This window comes from Balaenoptera acutorostrata, chromosome 3, assembly GCF_949987535.1.
Source record: "Balaenoptera acutorostrata chromosome 3, mBalAcu1.1, whole genome shotgun sequence".
Taxonomy (NCBI): domain Eukaryota; kingdom Metazoa; phylum Chordata; class Mammalia; order Artiodactyla; family Balaenopteridae; genus Balaenoptera; species Balaenoptera acutorostrata.
The window spans coordinates 62,941,094-62,962,564 of record NC_080066.1 but is presented as its reverse complement, the minus strand read 5'-3'; the positions used below and the strand labels follow the sequence as shown (position 1 = coordinate 62,962,564).

The 21,471-nt window shown below is 48.6% G+C and overlaps 1 protein-coding gene across 3 annotated transcripts; it reads left to right on the top strand.

Annotated features, from left to right (window-relative positions):
* Positions 1-1,498: 1,498 nt before the first annotated feature.
* Positions 1,499-20,835, top strand: SCAMP5 (secretory carrier membrane protein 5). 3 transcript variants are annotated; one of them, XM_057543908.1, is made up of 8 exons: positions 1,499-1,633; positions 9,594-9,704; positions 12,879-12,933; positions 13,699-13,827; positions 16,024-16,180; positions 17,271-17,372; positions 17,805-17,922; positions 18,188-20,835. In XM_057543908.1, exons 3-8 carry the CDS (start codon positions 12,927-12,929, stop codon positions 18,380-18,382), a joined length of 708 nt encoding a protein of 235 aa, XP_057399891.1. In that variant the 5' UTR covers positions 1,499-1,633; positions 9,594-9,704; positions 12,879-12,926; the 3' UTR covers positions 18,383-20,835. The 3 variants fall into 3 exon arrangements, with proteins under 3 accessions (XP_057399891.1, XP_007197749.1, XP_057399892.1); XM_057543909.1 differs by having other exon boundaries at positions 1,513-1,633; positions 9,585-9,704; XM_007197687.2 differs by lacking the exon at positions 9,594-9,704 and having other exon boundaries at positions 1,500-1,633.
* Positions 20,836-21,471: the final 636 nt, after the last annotated feature.

Sequence of the window (21,471 nt, the reverse complement as noted above, 5' to 3'; positions counted from 1 at the left end):
CCTCAGACCCCTCTCCTGGAGGCTGATGTGAACCCTATATCTTTCCTGAGGCCCACATGGACTCCCAACATCTCTCCTGCAGGAGCCATGTTTGATAACCTCCTCAGGGTCATGTTCATTTCATTGGGTCCTCTCACAACTCTGTAAGTCAGCTAAAGCTTGTCTTATAGCACGATAGAGGGCAGTTATTATGCAAGTGAACCAGGGACAGGATCAAAAGCAGAACCTCTTTGTCCTGCCCTGTAGCCCATGACTCTTCTGTCCTGATTGGCATAGATTATGCTTCCTGCACAACACTCCATAGCCCCTGAGGCTCCCTCCCTTTCCTTGCCTCTCCTGCACTAATTCTTGTCTGCCTTCCTTCACTCTGGCCCCCTTTCTATCCCAGCTGTGGGAGTGAGGCCCCACTCCCAGCAGGCTGAGACCAGACAATGGGCCCTTGTTCTGGGCAAAGAATCCCCTCAGTGTCTCCCACCCACTGAGGTCCCCTTCCAGGCCCAGGATGGTGTGGGCGGAGGGCACTGTGGAGGGCAGGAGCCATTGGCTGGCAGGACAGAGGGTGGCCCTGGTTGTAGATATCCCACAGGAGGTTTACAATGTAAACATCACTCACAATAAAAGCCAGTCTGTCTTTCACTCCCAGCCCCATCTCTCCAAGTGGGTCTCTCTCAACCCTCATTGGTTCTGGGTTTTTAAACATTTAGCCTGATTTCTACTCACTTTCAGTGTTCATCTCTGCATAACACAGTTTCTTTCTTTATCTCTCCCTTCCTCTCTCTCTCTCTTTCTTTTTCTGTTTTTCTTTCTAGGCCTCTCCCTTTCTATCCCTCTGTGTAGTTTGTCAGTCCCTATTTCTTATCTCTTTCTCACTTCCTCATGCTCTCTCCCCTCTTTCTTTGTCTTTTTTTTCCCCCTCCAAATCTTGATCTCTCCATGTCTCTGTCTCTTCGTGTTTCTATGTCTCTATGTTCATGGCTCTCCTCTCTTGTCTTTCTATGTCTATCTTTTTTGGATTTGTGTGTCCTTGTCTATGTCTCGTTTCTGTCTCTTTATGTTTCATCTCTGATCTTCCATCCTCCATCCCCTCTCTGTCACTTTGGGTCTGTGGATCTGAAGGGCCTTCACCAGTCATCACACTCCTGCTCACAAAGCTCCCTCTCATTCTTCCTTTCTGGTACGTCCCAGTGGCTCCTGGGACTGGCATGGGAGGTTATTTTCCCCAGTTTACAGATTTGGAAGCTGAGACTCTGATTATTGGTACCAGACTCCCATTTCTGGGTCTCTTCCTCGACGTTCTCGCCTTGCTCTTGTCCCCGCCGTGCCTGCCGACCACCTGATCGGGCCCTGTCCCTTGAACTTAGCACCTCGGACAGCTCCTGAAAGGTGCGGGGATGGCCAGGCCTTCCTTCTCGCGAGTTCAGGAGGAGCGGCCCTAGAGGAAGCTCGGGAATCTCGCGAGAGCGGCTGCTGCAGGCAGGCCGGCGCAGGCGCGCGAGGAACTGGCCTGAGGCGCGCGCACGCTCGCGCACCCCGTCGCCAACCCCGGAGCCGCTCGCGGCCGGCTCCGCGCCGCATCGTTGGGTGCATAGCAGCGTAGCGCGGCGGCCTTTCCGCAGCCGAGCGACAGCAGCGGGTGAGTCCCGGGCCTAAAGGGCCAGAAAAGGGCTTTGTAGGGAAGTTGGGCGCAGGGCGGGAAGGGGTCACCCCATCTCCAGCTTTGTACCCCCTACGCTTCACCTTTGGATGCTGGGGGCAGGTCGAGCTGGAGAGGCGCAGAGTCGAGGTGACCTTCCCTGTTGGGGCGGGGGAAGAGAACCTCGGGTGTCCCAGACCCCCCCAACCCCCGCCATCCCCATTCCCGGCTCCCACAGAAGGAACCCAGTCTTGGATGACGTCAGACCCCTAGATTCTGGAGCCTGGGCCTTGGGCCCTCCATACCCCCTCAGCCCCACCTGGCGTTCCCTGGAAACAGGCCTCCTCCTCCTCCTGGGGATGGCGCACGCGGCCTGGGATGGGGGCGTCTGGAGGCGGGTTGACTGTGGCCTCCTTTGGGTCCTTCCTTACAAGAGGCGCCTGCAGGTGGATGCAGGTTGTACTCCCCACCTCCTAGACCCCGCCTAAGCGAGGCGGCGGACCTTTGGACAACTCGTCTGAACCACCTCAGTGCTTCATGGGATGGGTGCATTGGCTTGAGCCTGTGGGCCACCAGGGCTTTGGGGTGGTGTGTTGGGGGCGCCAGATGAAGCTCATTCCAACGCTGACCGGAGTCAGTCACGAGGATTGGGGTGAGATGTTTGGGAACCCGTCTCTGCCCCTGCCTCTGGGAGCTCCTAATCTAAAGGTTGGGAAAACCAAGTATAGTCTTGGACTGAGAATTCACTATCTCAGGTAGTTCAAACCGGCAATGCCCCAGCTCCAGGATAAGGAGTTTAGGGAGGGCTGGGCAGACTTTCCCGTGGACTCTAGGAGCACAAGGAGAAAGGGAGGCAAGAGGCAGTGAATAGGAGGCTTCTTGGAGGCAGTGAGATTGGGATGAGAGGAGAGGTAACAGAGGGCATTTTCGGGGAATAGTCTGGGCAAAGGCATAGAGGTGGGAATTAAGCATACGTGTTGGGGAGCCTGGCCTGTGAGTCCAGCCACGTGACTGTGCGCATGGGGTGGAGAAGTCTGGAGAATTTTGCAGCCTGTGCCCTAACTGTTCTGCCTCCAAGGGGCAGGCCTCTGAGAGAGGGAAATGGTTCTTGCAGGGGCATGACTGGCAGAGAGATTTTGTCTGGGGCTGCACAGATGGTGCTAGTTGAGATTTGATCTGGGTTTGATGAGCCTGAGTTGCTGAGAGAGGACTGACCGGTCATGGGCCACAGAAAGAGGGTCTTCTTAGGTCTAGCAAACCTATGGAGAGTTAGCAGGGTCCTGGGAGGGGAGCTCTGGTTAGGGGCCTTGGGCTCTGTTCCTGTTTCTTTAACCCTTTCTCTGGTGGGCTGGCTGGCCACCTCTGAACAAATTGATTCCTCTCTCTGGGTATCTCTTTGCCAGCACCTTTCTCTAGGGATGAAATAATAGGACTAAGTACTGACCTCCCTTGAGGAAGCTGCTTGTTCTAGTTTAGAGCGTCCTTCTCAGTTCTTCTACCTCTTCCTTTTCCTTTTCTCCCCCCTCCCTCTGCCTTCCTCTCCCTGTCCCTGCCCCCTCCCCACAGCAGTTCCTCTACAGGCTGCACTTCCTTCCTTGCTGACAGCCCGGAGTCTCTGAAGGTCTCCTGGAGGAAGTGTGGTACAGCAGGGTTCACAGAAGCTGTGGGCTTAGCCTGATTTGGGGAGGGCATCAGTTGCTCCACTCCTACCCCGGGAGGGTGTCCAAGGCTTAAGCAAGAACATAATTGCCCATTCTCTGTGCCCTGCCCTGTGCTGGGTCCCTCCTGGAAGCCCCATCCATGATGGAACGAGGAAGAGATTGGATGAGAATGAGTGAGCACTTGGTGCCAAATAACTGGTTCAGAATTTAAGCAGTGGGAGGCACAGCAGGGATGTCTGGAAGGGCCTCCCAGAAGAGGTGGGATGTGAGAAAAATAGTAGGACTCAGAGGAGGTGATGGGGCTCTGGTTTAGGGTCACTGGAAGCAGACAGGATGGCTTGATATGATCTGCATGAAGCAGGGTTGTGTGGGAAGCAGGTCAGCCTGTGGTAGAGAAGCAAAAGGTGGTGGGTCGGAGGTTTGTAGCTGATTGACACAAGGTCTTGATTGCCAAGCACAGGATCAGTAGGGGCTACTGAAGAGTCATCATAGGACAGTGATAGCAATGCTAGGAGTGTACCGTTCTCTGAGGAATATTCATAGTTTGGGGACATCAGGGCTGGAGATATGGGATTGGGTGTGGGATAAGAGGACCAGAGGTAGAGCAAGAGGGGGAAACTTCCATCTTAGCAGATAGGCTCTGGGCAGACAGCAAGAAAATGACCATTTCTATGTCAAGGATGGGGGCTCATGCTGGGGAGGAGGGAGGGCTGGTGAGTAGGGAGTCCGGGAACTAACCCCAGGTCCCTGTCCTGATCTGAGGCCATACTTGACTCCCTTCTCTCTGCCATGGACCTCACTTTCTTTACTGTGGGACCTTCTGTCCTCCCAACTTCACAGTTAGAAATGGAATAAATTATAGTCTGGTTTTTTTGAACAAAATTCAGTTAGTATTTGCTGTCTTATTGATAACTAAAGAGGTGCTTCCTTAGGCCTACATCTTTGGGGGGATATGTAGCACCCCCAGTGCCTCCCAGCGTTATGAAAGACTCTCAGTGGAGGAATAAATTGCTACTTCTCCCATTTTGCAGTTTAAGAACTTTGGTTTGCAGAGGCCAGTCATTGCTGCTCCCCTCTCCCCCAATACAAGTATAAAGGCTAAGCCCTGCTATAAGAGCAGAAGAGCCTGGAACCTTCCATTCTTGTGACCTCAGCCTCCTGTAGCCCTCCCAAGCCTAAATTCTCTCTGGGCTAACCATGTACAAACAAGGCAGCCTTGCTCTGTGCTCTGGCCCTGAGTGCTGGCTTTCCCACCATCCATACTTTGCTACACTGACTTCTCTGTAACCATGGGCACACCTTTGGGAGACAGCCTGGGACCAGACGGGGGTCAGGTTGGAGCCAGGGTTAGAGCCTCCTTCCTTGAGGCTCCTACAATCTAGTTATTGCCAGTCTCCCCCTGCCTCTCTTCTTTGTTTCCCTGGAGGACATTAGTGCTGGACCACAGTCTCCCTTTCCACATCCCATTGTCTCATGGGGGGCAATGCCTCCTTTGGCCACCCTTTCTACCAGCTACACCTGAGTCTGTTCATCATTGGCATGTTGCCACCTCCAAAATCTTAAACTCCAGTATCATTCTCTGACCACAGTCCAATTTCTGCTTTACCTACTTTGGGACCTCAAGGAGACCTCAAGTTCTCTGACACCTCCATTTTCTCTGCCTCATGAGCATGACACCTTCTGTGTCCTTCCTGGACTCCATGGTCCAGGATTTTAACCATTCTCTGGCTCATGCCCTCAATGACCATGCCACTTTGCCTGTGTGTCCCACCCCAGCAGCAGACCCCCCAGTTCTGGATTCTATACTCAGAATATGGAAAGCTTCTGGTGGCCATCACATACCAGGGCAGTCTGGTTCTGCTTCTGTGGAGGGTCTCCAGCCTCAGCTGTCCCTCCATCACTTCTAGAAACCCCTTTCCTCTTCCCATCAGCTTTCCATTCTATTCCATGGGAGGAGTATTCCAAACTTGGACTATTATCCCAAAGCCCTTTACTCATGGAGAGGGTTAGTTGAGGGGGGTTGTATGTGGGAGTTGGAACCACACTTATGTTTCTCCACTTCTTGAATCCCAGTAGAAGGAGGGCTCCTAATCTAACATACCCGCTCTGTGCTATGGATGCTGGCCCTACCTATCTCCTGAGATACCAGTGTCTGTCAGCTCTTTCCCCCTCTACTGTATCTTCAGCCTCTCCACCGTTTTCCTTAATAATACCTTCCTCCCAGCTTATATATATGCTCAAGTCTCCTATCTGGAAAAACCTTTCTAACTGTATGTCTTCCTCTAGCTGCTGCTGTTTTAAACCTGTGGCTTTGTCTCACTAGAAAAGTGATATATGACTGTTGCAGAAATTTTAGAAAATAAAGATAAAAGAAAGACAACAAATAACTTGTAATGTCACTATCAAGAGATCGCTACTATTAATCCTTTAGTGTATGGTGTTTCTTTGTTGACACTAATATCCTCTATGTTATATTAGAGTCTCAGCTGCATTTTTTGATTTAAAAAAATTTTTTTTAGGTCTTTATTTAATTTGTTACAATGTTGCTTCTGTTTTTTTAAGTTTTGGTTTTTTGGCTGCGAGGCATGTGGGATCTTAGCTCCCCGACCAGGGATCAAACCCACACCCCCTGCATTGGAAGGCACAGTCTTAACTACTGGACCACCAGGGGTGTCCATCAGCTGAGTTTTTTGAAAGATTAGTCTGCTAGACTTGTCCCTCATCCTCTCCTCATGTTCCCTCATTTCTGGGCAGCTGGCCTCTACCCCACCACTTCCTGAAGCTGTGACCTCCTAATTGCCAAATCAGCCCATGTCACACCTGACCACTCTATGGCCACGGACGTTGTTGACCTGGTTGACCAGTCATTAAAAAGTTTGTGGTAACCTGTATTCATTGACATGAAACATTTTCATGAGGTATTGAGTGGAAAAAAACAGGTTATAAAAGAGCGTGTATAAAATGATCTCATTTCTGTCATATATGCTTATGTATACATAAAAACCAAAAACCTAAAGGTCAGACTGTTAAAGGGGTGACCACTGAGAAGGTGGATTTTGGAAGAACTTGTATTTTCTACTTTATGCACTTTGATTTTTTTTTTTTAACTTGCAGATATTTTTATACATGTTGCTAAAAAGCAACATAATTTCATTTTATTAAAAAAGAAACTTTGAGGTTATATTTTTTAAAAGGAGAAGAAGAAGAATAGAAACCTTCAGTGGCTCGCAAGTCTCAGGATAAAACTCAAATCCTGCTCATGGCCTTCAAGGCCAGGATGACTGGCCCCTCCCACCTTTCAACCCTATTGTTGCCTTTTCTTCCTTCCTTCCACTTTGGACTTTATCTGTGCTCTACTTCTTTCTGTTCCTTGAATTCGCCATGCTGTTACTCCTGACCTTCCCTTTGCGTGTGCTTTCCTGGTTCTTTCCTTTCCTGGCCAACTCTTATTCATCCTCCAGGATTCAGCTCTGATATCGCTTCCTCTGTGAAGCCCTCCCTGGCTTTTCCAGGATGGACCAGGGAGGTGCTCCTCTGTGTTCCCATAGCTTTGTGTACTTGCTCTCCTGGAGCACTTCTCAGGCTCTGTTGTAACTGTCCCTTGATTTAGCTGCATCCTCTACTCTTACCACCTCACTTTCAACTCAGATGTGTCTCCGCTATTACAGAGAAAATTGAAGCAGATATGTGGGATGTGCACTGTCCTTTCCAAGGCCTCAAACCTCCCCGATCTGCTTGCGTCATGTTCTCCTTCCCACCTGTTAGGATTGAGGCTTGTCCCACCTCTTTGCACTGGACCTCATGCTTCTCCCCCTTTCAGGCAGGGGTTTGCTCCATTAATTAACCTCTGTCTCTATTGTAATTGCAACTCTTCCCTGGATCTTTCACATCTCTAGCTTATTAACATCCTAAACAAACAACCCTCAGACATAGTCCTCCCTGGACCCCATAGCCCACCCAGGTAGTACCCTGTCTCTGTTCTCTTCCAAGGCAGGCTTCTTCAACGTGCTGTCTACACCTGCTCTCAGCTTATGTGTTCAACTATATAATTTGGCTGCTACTACCCCCCCCACCCCTCCCCCCAACTCCCAGCTGCCACCACCACCAAAGTAGTTCTTGCTGGGGTCACAGGTGACTTGCTGTTGCTGAGCGTACTGGACATTTTTCAGTCCAGCCCTTTCCATGCTGGACCTCTCAGTGGCATCTGTCATATTTGTCCACTCTCTACTCCTGGCTTTGGAGACTTCACACTCTCCTGGTTTTCCTCCTGCCTCATCAGCTGCTCCTACTCATTCTTTGCCAGCTCATCCTCTTCTGCCTGACTTTTCTTTTTTTTTTTTTAAACAGGTAATACAGTTACGCGATTCATAATTCAAAAAGATGTCCTAAATTTCATCAATTCTAAGATGAACATTTTGATATTTCCGAAAACATTTTAATGTCTGTGTCTTTAAAATTTTGGCATCTTATCATTATAAGTTGGTGGCATTTTTTTCTTTCTTTTGTTCAATAAGATAATGATCTATCTTAAAATTGATGGTGTCGGGCTTCCCTGGTGGCGCAGTGGTTGAGAATCTGCCTGCTAATGCAGGGGACACGGGTTCGAGCCCTGGTCTGGGAAGATCCCACATGCCGCGGAGCAGCTGGGCCCGTGAGCCACAATTGCTGAGCCTGCGCGTCTGGAGCCTGTGCCCCGCGACGGGAGGGGCCGCGATAGAGAAAGGCCCGCGCACCGCGATGAAGAGCGGTCCCCGCACCGCGATGAAGAGTGGCCCCCGCTTGCCGCAACTGGAGAAAGCCCTCGCACGAACCGAAGACCCAACACAGCCAAAAATAAATAAATAAATAAATAAATAAAAAATAATAAAAAAAAAAAAAAAAAAAAAAAAAAAAAAAACTGGTGAAATCCAAATAAATCTGTAGTTTAAAAAAAAAAAAAAAAAAAAAAAAAAAATTGATGGTGTCTTGGATTTGATGGTATAAGGATACATAGTAAAAATTTCCTCCCGCCTACTCCCCTATTCCGCATGTATTCAGTTCCTCTGGCCCCCAGGAACCACAATTATTTTTTTCTTGATGTCCTACTAGAGATTCTTTGTGTATATATTACGAAATGCAACTGTATATATCCCCATCCTGACTTAAAAGTATTTATTTATTTATTTTTAAAATTTTATTTTATTATTTTAAAAAAATATTTATTTATTTTCTTATTTGGTAGCGCCAGGTCTTAGCTGCGGCTCGCCAGCTCCTTAGTTGCAGCACATGGGCTCCTTAGTTGCTGCAGGCGGGCTCCTTAGTTGTGGCTTGCAAACTCTTAGTTGCGGCATGCATGTGGGATCTAGTTCCCCGACCAGGGGTTGAACCCGGGCCCCCTGCATTGGGAGCGCCAAGTCTTATCCACTGCGCCACCAAGTCCCTTTATTTATTTTTATGAAGTATAATTGACATACATTACTTTCAAGTGTACAACATAATGATATTTGTACAACTTAATATTTGTATATACTGTGAATTAATCACCACAATAAGGCTAGTTAACATCCACCGCCACACATAGTTACAGAATTTCTTTTCCTTGTGATGAGAACTTTTAAGATTTACTCTCTTAGCAACTTTCAAATATGCAGTACAGTGTTATTAACTGTAGTCACCATGCTGTACCTTACATCCCTGTGATTTATTTATTTAGAACTGGAAGTTTGTACCTTTTGACCCCCTTCACCCATTTCACCCACCCCTCAGCCCCCGCCTCTGGAAACCACCAATCTGTTCTATATGGATGAGCTTGGTTTTTTGTTTGTTTGCTTTTTTAAATTTTATTTTGTTTTAAATTCCACAAATAAGTGAGATCGTACAGTATTTGTCTTTCCTTGTCTGACTTATTTCACTTAGCATAATGCTCTCAAGGTCCATTCATGTTGTCACAAATGGCAAGATTTCATTCACCAACATTTGGTATCTCATCCTTCTTATAACAGCCATTCTAACACGTGTGAGGTGATATCTCATTGTGGTTTTGATTTGCATTTCCCTGATGATTAGTGATGTTGAGCATCTTTTCATGTATTGATACCCATTGGCCATCTGTATGTCTATTTCCCCAACTTTTTATTTTGAAACATTTCAAAGCTACAAAAAGTTCAAAGAACAGTGCAATGAACGCTTGTACTAGGGTACTTCACCTAGATTCACCAGCTGTTAACATTTCGTGACATTTGCTTTGTCTATCAATATCTCTGATTTTTTTTTTTTTTTTTTTTTTTTTTGGCTGTGCCGCGTGGCTTGAGGGATCTTAGCTCCCCGACCAGGGATTGAACCCGGGCCCACAGCAGTGAAAGCGCCGAGTCCTAACCACTGGACCACCAGGGAATTCCCTATCTCTGATTTTTTTGCAGAACCATTTGAAAGTAAGTAGCAGACAAGACACTGTATTTCTAAATATGTCAGCATGTATCTCCTAAGAACAAAGATATTCTCCTATGTAACCACAACACCTAAGAAATTTAACATTGAACAATGATATCTACTGTTCAGTCTATATTCAAATTTTTCTACTTGTCCTAAAAATGTCCTTTACAGCTGTGATTTAAAAATCCAGGACCAGTCATTGCAGTTGGTTGCATGTCTCTTTAGTCTCCTTTAATTTAAATGAGTCCCTTTACCAATTTTTATCTTTCACGACATTAACGTTTATCTTGGAGAATTTCCCACAGTCTGGATTTGTCAGATTCTTTTTCTTAATAACTATTTTCAGACTAAAGATTTTGGCAGTAATACTGCATTGATGATCTTATGTCCTTCTGTGTGTATCACATCATGAGGCACATAATGTCCTTTTGTCCCATTATCAGAAATGCTAAGTTTGGTCACTTGGTCTGCCAGATCCTCTCATAGAAGTACCTTTTCTCTCTTGTGATTAATATATAATCTGGAGGGTGACACTCAGACTGTGTGACTCCCCTCTTCCCTAACCACCTTCCACCCAGTGGTTTAAGCAGCCATTGATAATCCTTGCCTGTACCAGTTCTGACATAGGGGTTGCAAAATAATGATGTAAAAAATTATGTCATTCCTTCTATATTAGAACTTTTCTTTCCCTCCTCCCTTTCTTTTGTGTATTATAGTGCACTTATGCATTCTTTTCAGTGTGTTATGATCCATTACTGACATTACTCATATTTTTTCTCCAGCTTTTTATTTTGAAAACTTTAAACTAAAGTTGAAAGAATAATACAAGGGACACTCATATAACTTCACTCAGATTCACCAATTGTTAGCATTTGCCACATTTGCTTTGATTCTGTCTATATCTATCCTTTCATTATTTCTTATTTTTCTGAACTATTTGAAGCAAGTTTCAGATATCACGATACTTTACCCCTAAGCACTTGAGCACATATTTCCTAAGAAAAAGGACATTTTCCTACATAACCTCAATAACATTATCACACCCAAGAAATGTAACATAGACATAATAATATTATCTAGAGTCTATATTCAAGTTTCCTCTGATATCCCAGTGTTTCCCTCTTGAACCAGGATCCAGTCAAGGTTTACACATCAATTTTTGTTGCCATGTAGCTTTTCTTTTTTTTAATATTTTATTTATTTATTTGGCTGCACTGGGTCTTAGTTGCGGCACACAGGATCTTTAGTTGCAGCGCTTGGGCTCTTTAGTTGTGGCATGTGAACTCTTAGTTGAGGCATGCATGTGGGATCTAGTTCCGTGACCAGGGATTGAACCTGGGTCCCCTGCACTGGGAGTGCAGAGTCTTATCCACTAGACCAGGGGTCCTCAACCCCCCTCCCCCATCAGTCTGCAGCCCGAGGCCTGTTAGGACCCAGGCCACACAGTGAGAGAGCGAAGCTTCATCTGCTGCTCCCCATCGCTTGCATTACCGCCTGAACCACCCCCACCCCCCCACCCCTGCACCGTGCATGGAAAAATTGTCTTCCGCGAAACTGGTCGCTGGTGCCAGAGAGGTCAGGGACTGCTGCACTAGACCACCAGGGAATTCCCCAACAATCTTTCATCCAGTGAAAGATTTAGCAGCCACTGAGGATCCTTGTCTGAATCAGCTATTACATTCATGATTGCAAAATTAGGAGATTTTCTAATTCTGTCACTCCTACACTTAGTGCTAGCATTCTTCTGCAAAGAATAGCTTTCTTTCTTCCTTCCTCCCTCTTCTTTTTAAAAATAAGAGTGTCACTTTGGACTCATGGATTATTTTTTAATAATGTTATATTACTGTCATTATTTTTGAAGCTCTTAATTCTCCCAAATTTGGCTGGTGGTAGCTCCTTCAAACTGGTGTCCTCTTGACACCAATTAGTTGAATTCCTTCGTGCTTCTGGCACCACAAGATGTTTTAGGCTAACGTTGTATTTCCTTGTCCTGGCTTGGGACCAGCCACATATTTTTAAAGTCATGAGTTCATATTGATGACTCCAATTCAAATCCAACATCACAGGACTCTGTCTTACCTTCCTATATTCCATATTCTGTCTCCATACCTAACACTGAGAACCCAGGTTCCAACAACATGAACACATTCTCTCATATGCTGTCTGCTACGGTTCACATGACAGAGTCTCAGAATCACCACGCTAGTACCAACAGTAAGAGTAAACCCGCTAAGATTTCAGATTTCTTTCCAGTTGTTTTTGCTCTTGAGATATATCCCTCTAAGAGAACACAGAGTACTGAGATCAAGTCACTTGGCCAGTTCTTTTTCCTGTGTGATTGTGTTATCAATTCACAGTATAGATAGCTTCATTTGTTTTTGTTTATTTCAATTTTAATGGTTCTCTCCAATTTCTTTTTTGTTTGTTTCTGTTTTTGGCCGCATTTCGAGGCTTGTGGGTTCTTAGTTCCCTGACCAAGGATCAGACCCAGTCCCGTGAGGGAAAGTGCCAAGTTCTAACCACTGGACCACCAGGGAATTCCCTGCTTTTTCTACTTAACAGTATATCCTGGAAATCATTCCATAGCAGTTCATAGAGATCATCTTCATTCTTTTTTACATCTATATATTACTGCATTGACTGATGTACCATAGTTTATTCAAACAGCTGGATTTAGGTTGCTTCCAACATTTTGCTATTGCAAAATAGTGTCATGTTGAATAACATGTATTCGTTGTTTCTTACTTGTGGTAAATAACTAGAAGTAGGATTCTGGGGACAAAAGCAAAAAATATTTTTATTCTCCTCTCCCCTCCTTTTTTTTCTTTTTTTTAATATGAAAGGTAGCATAAACTATTCTGTGTCTTGCATTTTTTCAACTACTTGTAATTGTGGAGTTCTTTCCATATCAGTATTTTTTTTTAAATTTTTTGACAGATTTTATTTATTTATTTATCTATTTATTTATCTACCTATTTATTTATTTATGTATTTTTGGCTGCATTGGGTCTTCATTGCTGCTCTGTGAGGTGGGAGCTGCCTCCGGTTCATTCCACCGTGGAAATGTGGGATGAGTCCTGCTCCAGGGAGTTTGCAGCCTGGCTGGGACTAAGAGAAGGACTAGGTTGGGTGAGCCATGATCCTCAACCTTCTCTGGCTCTTTTTCCTTCCAGTTCAGGACGAAGAGGAGTGGACAGGCCGCTGGGCCGGCTGGTGCCGTCATGTCAGGTAAGGAGAGGGTGGGCCACTCGGGTAGGACGTAACAGTGAACTTAGGGTAGGGGTCCCTTTACGCCCCCTAGTTTTTGAAGGTTAGGTTATTTCTGTCCTCTTGCCCCTGGATTTCCCCTGGTTCCCCACTGAGGCCTATTTATCCAAGACCCTCACTGTCTAGCCCTCTGTCAGACCTCTGACCCTGGGGACCAAGGTAGCGCATCCTGATGCTCTCGTCCTACTCTCTGTCTGACTGATAAGTGGCACGGGTGGCTCAGTCTCCATCCTCTCTGTCACCATTACTCTCTAATACTCTGAGACCTTTTCCTTCTGGTTTCTGAGTTGTCTGGTTTCCAAAGGCTCAGAGCTGGAGGGACCTGTAGGGAATATCTAGTTTGACCCCCACCCCACTGGATAAACTGAGGTCTGGAGAGGGGTAGTGACTCACCCAAGAGCACGAGTGTTGGAGTGGAGGCTAGAACCCACGTACCCAGACTCACCATCCTGCTTCCTCTACCCGGAACTGGCCCCCCCCACTGAAGAGGGTGCTGCACCCCTGATGGACAGTGTTTATTGTTTTTATTCTTCTGAGAGACAGTGACACTGCCTCAGGGCTACTTTGGGAGACCTGAGGCAGCGGGGATAGCTGGGTGGGGTTAACAAAGTGGCCTGTGCCCACAGGGGCCAAGAGGGCAGGCCAGGCCAGGGAAAGAGTGATCATATTGGATCATCAGGGAGGGGAGCATTCAGGGTGATACCATGTGATGTGCCTCGCCCACAGAGAAAGTGAACAACTTCCCACCATTGCCCAAATTCATCCCGCTCAAGCCATGTTTCTACCAAGACTTTGAGGCGGATATCCCTCCTCAGCATCTCAGCATGACCAAGCGCCTCTACTACCTCTGGATGCGTGAGTGCTGTGGGATGGGGGTGGGCCATAGCTAGGGAGTGGGGGAGGGGGAAGGCTGGTGGGTGCTGGGCATTGGGACGGGGTCCCCACAGGCCCAGTGTCCTTCAGCCTCACTTGCAGCATCTGTGTGGGCCAGTAAGCCTTTCCCTGCCTGACTCCTGCAGGCTCCTCTCCTGGGCCGACTCCCCAGCTGGGCCTCAGTTTCCCTCAACCTCCCATCTAGGCCTCTCCCCATCTCCCAATCACAGAGCAGCCAGGTGGGGGTCTCTGTCTGCGGTGTAACTGCTCATTTCTTCCTCTCCTTCTCCTTTTCACTGGAGTAGTTTTCCAGGGAACCTCTGGTGACTGCCTCAGGATTCTGGATTTGGAGAGGAATCCTCCCCTCAAAGCCTCATTTTTCTTGCTTTCTCTGGAAAATTGCTCAAAAAGAACATTCAGCTGGGATTTAGGAGATATGGGAGGAGGCCGGGGTGGTCACCCCACTTCCCAAGTGGCAGGTTCCTCACTTACAGGAAAGAGGGTATTGTCTCAGTGATCGCGGTGGTTCCATGTAGCTCTGTGTTGAGTCTAGAGTTTTAACGTTCTAAGATTTTGAGGTTTAGAGTTTAAAAGCCCCGATTTCTCATGGTCTGTGGCAGTAGAATAATTACGGCCGGGGTACTAGATCAAGTGAGCTGGAGAGAAGTGGGACTGGGAAGAGAGATGTAAACCAATATAAAAACAGTTTAATGTCTGTTCTATATAAAGAGCAAATAAAATCAGTGAGGACACCAAAGTTCCAGGAAATCTGGGGGCAATAAACAGGGGTGGAGGAAATACAGCTGAAACTCACAGAAAGAAATGCTTACCCTCATTGTGAGGGGCCCTGAGAAGGGTGTACCTTCACAGGTGACAGCATTGTCAGGCCAGACTTGGAGAGCACTGGCCCTGGGCTCTGGGAACTCTGCCCCTGAGAAGATCTCATCCAGGAGCTGGATTTAAGGGCTATAAATATCTTCCTAAGTCCTCACTAGGTGCCCGCCAGATGCTGTGTTCCCAAGGAAGTGTATATAACCCTTGAGATGCTTCAGGGTTCTATTCAGAAGCCAAGACCATAGATACCTGGCTGTTTGAGGCCAAGATTAAGCCTGCCTTCCTTTATTTATTCAGTAAGTCTTTGTGGGGCCTTAAATGGACTCAGTCTAATGTTCGAGGAAAGGAGCACCCTTTTGTCAGATGACCTGGGTGTGTGTGAGTGACAGCATCAGATGAGGAGACTTGAGGTCCCTGCTGGCTGTGACTCAAGGATACAGTGATTCCGAGGTTCAGCTAGATTATGTGGGCACAGAGGAGGGGGAGCCTGGGTCTCACTCTCGGGGAGCCTCTAGTTTGGTTGATGGGCTGGGATTTGTACCTGGGGAAGCATGAGAGCGCCCAAGTCTTCAGGAGGTCAGAGGGATGGGAGATGTATAAGGCTGCAGTAGTGAAAGAAGGCTTCTTGGAGGAGGTGGCATAATAGTTGTCTAAGAAATGGATTAAAGAAAGACAGATCCCAGCCACTGCTGCCTGCCCCATTTAAGTGTGGAGCAGATGATACAATGGCTTACAGAGATGTTACCTTTTACTTTCCCCTTTTCATGCCCTACCTTGCAAGAGAAGATGGAAGATGGGTTTCCTGTGCCTTGGGCTTGGTGATTGCTGTGGGTCTGGGATGGCCAGGGGCTGAGGCCATTCTTATAAGGAGAAATTCTTATAAGGAGAAGAGCATTTCTCCCAGGCTGAGGCCTTGGGGCCCTTCAACAGGGCTTGCTGGGCTGAGGCTCTGAGTTCCTGATCTGGAGACTCTTTGTTCTCTGGATTTCTCAGATCCCCAGGAACGGGTGTGGGAGGGGGTTGGTCTGAGCTCCCAGTTTTCTTTCTCACAGTCTGTACTCCCTGTGTGTGTGTATGTATACGTGTGTCTTGTGTATCTGTGTGTGTGTATTCACTGATGTGACTTGTGGGTGTGAATCTGTACAAATGCGGTTTGCATGTGTGTTTGTGTATGTCTTCATCTTTCTGTGCTTGTGCTGTTTGCCTGTGTTTGATTGTGGGTCTGTGTTGAGTTGTGGGGGATGTGTGTGTGTCTGGGTGCTCATATATTTCTGCATGGGCCTTGGTGTTTGTGTGTGTGTCTGGTGTCTGTCTCTGTGTGTGCATGTGCTCCTGGGTCTGCAGTGAATAGCGTAACGCTGGCCGTGAACCTGGTGGGCTGTCTCGCGTGGCTGATCGGAGGCGGGGGAGCTACCAACTTTGGCCTCGCCTTTCTCTGGCTCATCCTCTTCACACCCTGCTCCTACGTCTGCTGGTTTCGGCCCATTTACAAGGCCTTCAAGTAAGTGATGGGTGCTGAACCCCAGCTCCTAACCCTGTCTCTTTGCCCATCTCTACTGTCTCTTCTCTACATATTTTTAATTTTTTTTTTTTTTTTTTTTTTTTTTTGCCATCCTGCAAACTCACTTTCCCTTTGTTTACCCTCAGCTCAGACTGCCAGGTAGGATTTAGGCTTCCTGGGAGCTCTAGGCTGGGGTGAGAGGGCTGGAAGTGAGAACCTTTCTCTTAGTTCCTTCCTTCCTCACTCTACCCTTGGGTGGGGGCAACAAAGAAACCGGGCCTGTTCTTGTTTTCCCTACCCCAGGCAGCTAGCTGCATGATAAGTTTTGCCAATGGGGCTACCTGTCTTTATGGAGCTGTCCATCCTTGTACCCGTGGGGCTAGCTGATTTGGCGCCAAGTGGACCATCTATCCACGTGCCAATGGAACAAGCCATCCATGTGCCACTGACACTGTGTGCTAATGAGGGCATCCAACTCTGTGCCAAAGGGATTACCCACCCATGTATCAGTAGGGCTAGCTGTCTTAGTGCCAATGGGTGTCTGCCTTGTGTCAAGTGGGATTTTCAATCTTTGTGCCAAAGGAGTGTCCCTCTCAGTGCCAGTGTGATCTCAAATATCTTTGCCTATTGGACCCATCCATGTGTGTGCCAATTAGGCTATAATCTTGGTGCCAGTAGTGTGTCCGTTCTTGTGCCAATGACACTTTCTATCCTATGGGACCATCCATCCATGTACCTAGATGTCTTGGTGCCAGTAGGGCTGTCCAAACCTTTGACAATGGGTTTGTTTATTCCTGCCACAATGGACCCATCTATTTCTGTGCCAATGGGGCCAACCATCCATGTACCAGTGAGTGGTGTATTCATGAGGAGATCTCTCCCTATGTAATGTTGTACACACAAGCCTAACACATGGAAACTTGCAAAGATCCATGGGTAAACGCTGTCCTATTTTGGCCTCTTAACTAAGCCCTTTAAATGTCTTCTGTCTATTGTGTACCCACTTAAACTTGGAAGGACTTAGAAGTCTTGAAGGCAGGGAAGCCCTGCCCCTCTACCCAGGTGATGGAAGCCGTCTCCTCTGTTGCAGGACTGACAGCTCCTTCAGCTTCATGGCATTCTTCTTCACCTTCATGGCCCAGCTGGTCATCAGCATCATCCAGGCTGTGGGCATCCCAGGCTGGGGTGTCTGGTAAGAGACTGGGGTGTCTGGGACTGACCCAGGGCTAGCAGGGTGGCACCTGGGGTGTGTCCTTTGCTTACTTTTGTGGGCTAAGCTGCCTAGCCTGTGGGAACACCATGAGTTATTGGAAGTGTGAAAGGATTCAGGATAGTTTATAGTAGACAGAGCCATAGCATCAGAGGGGAATGAGAACCTTGCAGTGGTTTTTAGGAGTGCTGAGGGGTATCAAGCATCATGAGATTAAACTGAGGGAAGGAAGCCTTATGTCTGAGGAGCTTGTTTCCTGAGCCAGGGGTTCTTTCTGAACCACTGACACAGGCCCTTTGCATCCAATGATATGGTCTCTCCCTGTGACAATGAGATGGTCCCTTACTCTAGTGGGGTGGCTCCTGGGTACCCCTCACCATGCAAGGCAGCCCCACAGCTGGCCTATTTCTGCAGCGGCTGGATCGCTACCATTTCCTTCTTCGGAACGAACGTTGGCTCAGCGGTGGTGATGCTCATTCCCACTGTCATGTTCACGGTCATGGCTGTCTTTTCCTTCATTGCCCTCAGCATGGTATGTGGTCACCTCAAGGGTTAGGGGATGGTGTTGGGAAGGGACTGTGATCTGTAACAACCCTTCTCCCAAGTTACAAGAGGACCCAGGGGTCTTCCAAGGGACTCACTCTGGAATGGCTTGGTGGACTTTGCTCCCAGTGCACAGGGCATGGGTGGGAGGGAGGACTGGCTTTTGTGGTGACTTTTCTCTGGCTCCCATGTCTTTTCTGGATGGGCTGCCTCTTCCCTTTGATTAACCCTTCCTTGTGCTCCTCATTCTACAGGTTCATAAATTCTATCGGGGCAGCGGGGGGAGTTTCAGCAAAGCTCAGGAGGAGTGGACCACAGGGGCATGGAAGAACCCGCACGTGCAGCAGGCGGCCCAGAATGCAGCCATGGGGGCGGCGCAGGGTGCCATGAATCAGCCGCACACTCAGTATTCTGCCACCCCCAACTACACATACTCCAATGAGATGTGAACGAGCCAAGCCTACCAGAAGCTGGCTGGGGGCCGGTGGAACGGGGGCTCAAGCCACACGTAGTGGTGACCAAGCAGGGTTCCCCCTCCCCTTTTTCTCCTCCACTTTGTACAAAGAATCAGAGTTATATATATATATATGTATATCCTCTCCCCCACACCCTTGGATTCACGTGGAGCTGTCCCGTGCGGTGATAGCTGTGTCCGTGTCCCCTTGTGAATAGTGTGCAGTGAAGGTCTCTGTTGTTGTGGTGCTAGATGTATGTTTAGAACTAAACCAGCCCCCCACCCTCCACCAGGCTGCCCCCTCTGACCTTGGCCCAGGGACCCTTCATGGGGCAGGGGGAGGCATAGCAGAAGAGCCTGGCCCCCTCCCAAGGGTTATGAGCTGAAACTTTCCACTTTTGGTCTTACTGGGAAGCAGCAGTATTTAGAACTCATGGGGATGGTAGGGGGGAGAGTGGAGACCTGCAGAGGATCTTCTTTTGCTCCTTCTGATCCAGGTCTCTCCCCGCCACCACCCCCAACCTCCTCCTCCCCCCTTCTCTTCCTGCTGTCAGATTCCTGTGGTCCCTTCTCCTGCCCAGGGTCTCTCTCTTTTCTATGTGGCTTTTCTTTGTCTTCTCCAAGGTTGAGTGTCCCAGTTGTATCTGCTCCTGAGACTGAGCCCCTTCCCAGATCAAGGAAGCAGACAGGGGAGCTGAGCCTTAGCCCTGATGTGGGAGGGCCCACAGCCGGAGATATGGAGCCCACCTGGGTACCTGAATCCCAGGGGATGGAAATGCAAGGCAGCCTCCTCTCTTCCCTGCCTTGCCTTCCCCTCCTTCTCTTCCCAGAGCCCCGTTGAGCCCCGTCTGCCTATGTCCCGGCTGTGGCCTGATTCTCCTACCCTACCCCTACTGTGTTCTAGGTGGCATCTGCCATCCATAAGGGCAGATTCCACTGCCTTCCCTGAAGAGCTGGGTAGTGTCCAGGCAATTTTCAGGTGTAAAGGTGCAGCTGGAGCAGAGGGTATGTAAATAAGTACTGGTCCCTGGGTGTCGTTTGGTTGGCTCAAGCCCGCTGGGCAGGTGCTAGGTGTCTCTGAATGACCACTGGATTCCTGGGAGCAATAGCTGTTCTGTTTGGCTCTGATAGAAGGGATAGGCTCAGAGGGCTGGTTCTGGAGGGAAGATCAGAGGAGAAGGCAGGCAGGGCCCGGTGAGAGGGGATCATGCATCTCCCCCACCCCAGCTCACTCTTGGTCATAGGGCAGTTCTGGGCACTTGAACTCAAGGCCCAGGAAGAAGCACCGGCCCAATCCTATGTGGAAGCACAATGGCTGGAATGTGATTTCAGTTTAGGTGGGGTGGGAGGGGAGATTCTCTGGCTCTTGTTTTTTTTCAAATCAAGATTACTTGCTTCCCTCTGCCTACTAGACTTGATTCTTGGCCCTTCCTCACCCTGTCAGCAACCCCTTTGCTTTCCAGGACAGTGACTGCAGGCCTGTTCTGTCCCAGGCATTGTGAGAATGTTGTTGGTAGAGGCCCTGGCTCTCTTGGAGGCCTGGAGGGGAGTGGGTTCTCACCCAAGGAGCAGCTCCCTATTTCTCACTCACTGCCCCCACCTCCCACCTGGGCTATTTGGCTTGAAAAACCAAACCCCGCCTGGCCACTCTGGGTGGCTCCAGCTTAGAACCCAACACCTGGATTTCCAGGTGCCATCCTGAGCTTTGAGCTCCAGGTACTTCATTTTCCTATAAGGGGAGCCAGGGCCTCTGGGAAGTTATCTTCCTAATGGTCCCTTAGGCTTGGGCCAGAATGTGATTGGCTCTCTCCTCCACCACTTTCTCTGCAGAAAGCAGTTGTCACAGCCCCTAGTACCTGAAAAGAGACCCTAGGTCTAGGTTCTTCCTCCCGTTTCCTTTCTCCCCTCCCAGCCCTCTGGCTCCCCTTCTCTTTGTCTCTCTGGTAACTCCAGGAGGCCTGTGGTCCAGCTGCCAGCCCAGCATTCTTGACCTGTTGGATGCCACCTCCAGTCGATTTCCTGTCCTACCTGCCCTTTCTCTTTCCTGGCTCAGACCTGTATGGCCATGCCCTGGCTCTGCCCTTAGGAAGACCTGCTACCTGTGTGTGGCCCAGCTTGTCCAGGCCCTGGGATGCTGCATCTCCAGGCAACTATGCACTTTCCTGGGGAGGGAGCCAGTACAAGAAGTGGGGGCTGGGCACAGATTCATCTCTGCTGGATGGTCTGGCTTGAGGGTTGGGTGGAAGAAGGCCCAGGTCAGTCTGGGAATCCTCAGGTCTTTGGCCAGCCAGTCACCTGCTTTTGCATTCTGCTGGTGCCCCCTGCCCCTCCTTGTTTCTGGGAGACACAGACCATTCTCCAACTGGCAGTTGACCTGCCTGAGCCAATGTGTCTGTCAGTGGTAACTGAATGAACCATAATAAAGGGGAACATTTGGCCCTCTGTGTCCTGCTGTGTCATGTGTCTTCATGTGGGCCTGTGTGGAGCCTCACCATGGGCTGTAGGCAATGGGGGTAGGGTGGTTTGAGTGGGTCTGAGGCCTGTCATTCCCAGAGGCCAAAAGTCACACACCTCTGTGTGGTTCTTTCTCTGAGGCAGCCTCGAAATTGCCACAGAGGCCTTCTGCCTGTTAGGAGGATGAGTTCTGAGTTCCCTGAGGAAGAAGTAGAAGGCTGGATCAGTGGGTGAGGGGTGGTTTGGTTCAGATGGTCACTGTAGGCAGGGGCAGGGGTAGAGCACAGAGGGCCCCACCTCAGCTCTCACTGAAGGAGACTGGCAGCTGATTGAGGACCCAGGGGCCTGTGGATGCTGGAGAATGAAGAAGGCAGGGAGGTGTATCCAACGTGCTTTCCCCTGCTGCTTTCCCTTTGCCAATGCTGTGTCCTCCACTTGGAGGGCCGTTCTGGCACTTTTTATTTAAGCTCCTGGTCATCCTTCAAGATTCACCTTGAGTGACTCCTTCTCTGAGAGGGCTTCTCTGCCTCTGATTGTTACTTAGGACCCTCTCCTTCCTCATGGACCTTATTCTGTAATTTTTTGTGTCCCTCTTTGTCTCAAGAGCAAAGAAGAGTCTGATTTAGCTCT

Coding starts and splice junctions, on each gene's coding strand:
- SCAMP5 (XM_057543908.1), top strand. Junction 16,181..17,270: donor CCCATTTACAAGGCCTTCAA/GTAAGTGATGGG, acceptor CCTCTGTTGCAG/GACTGACAGCTCCTTCAGCT. Junction 17,373..17,804: donor ATCCCAGGCTGGGGTGTCTG/GTAAGAGACTGG, acceptor CTATTTCTGCAG/CGGCTGGATCGCTACCATTT.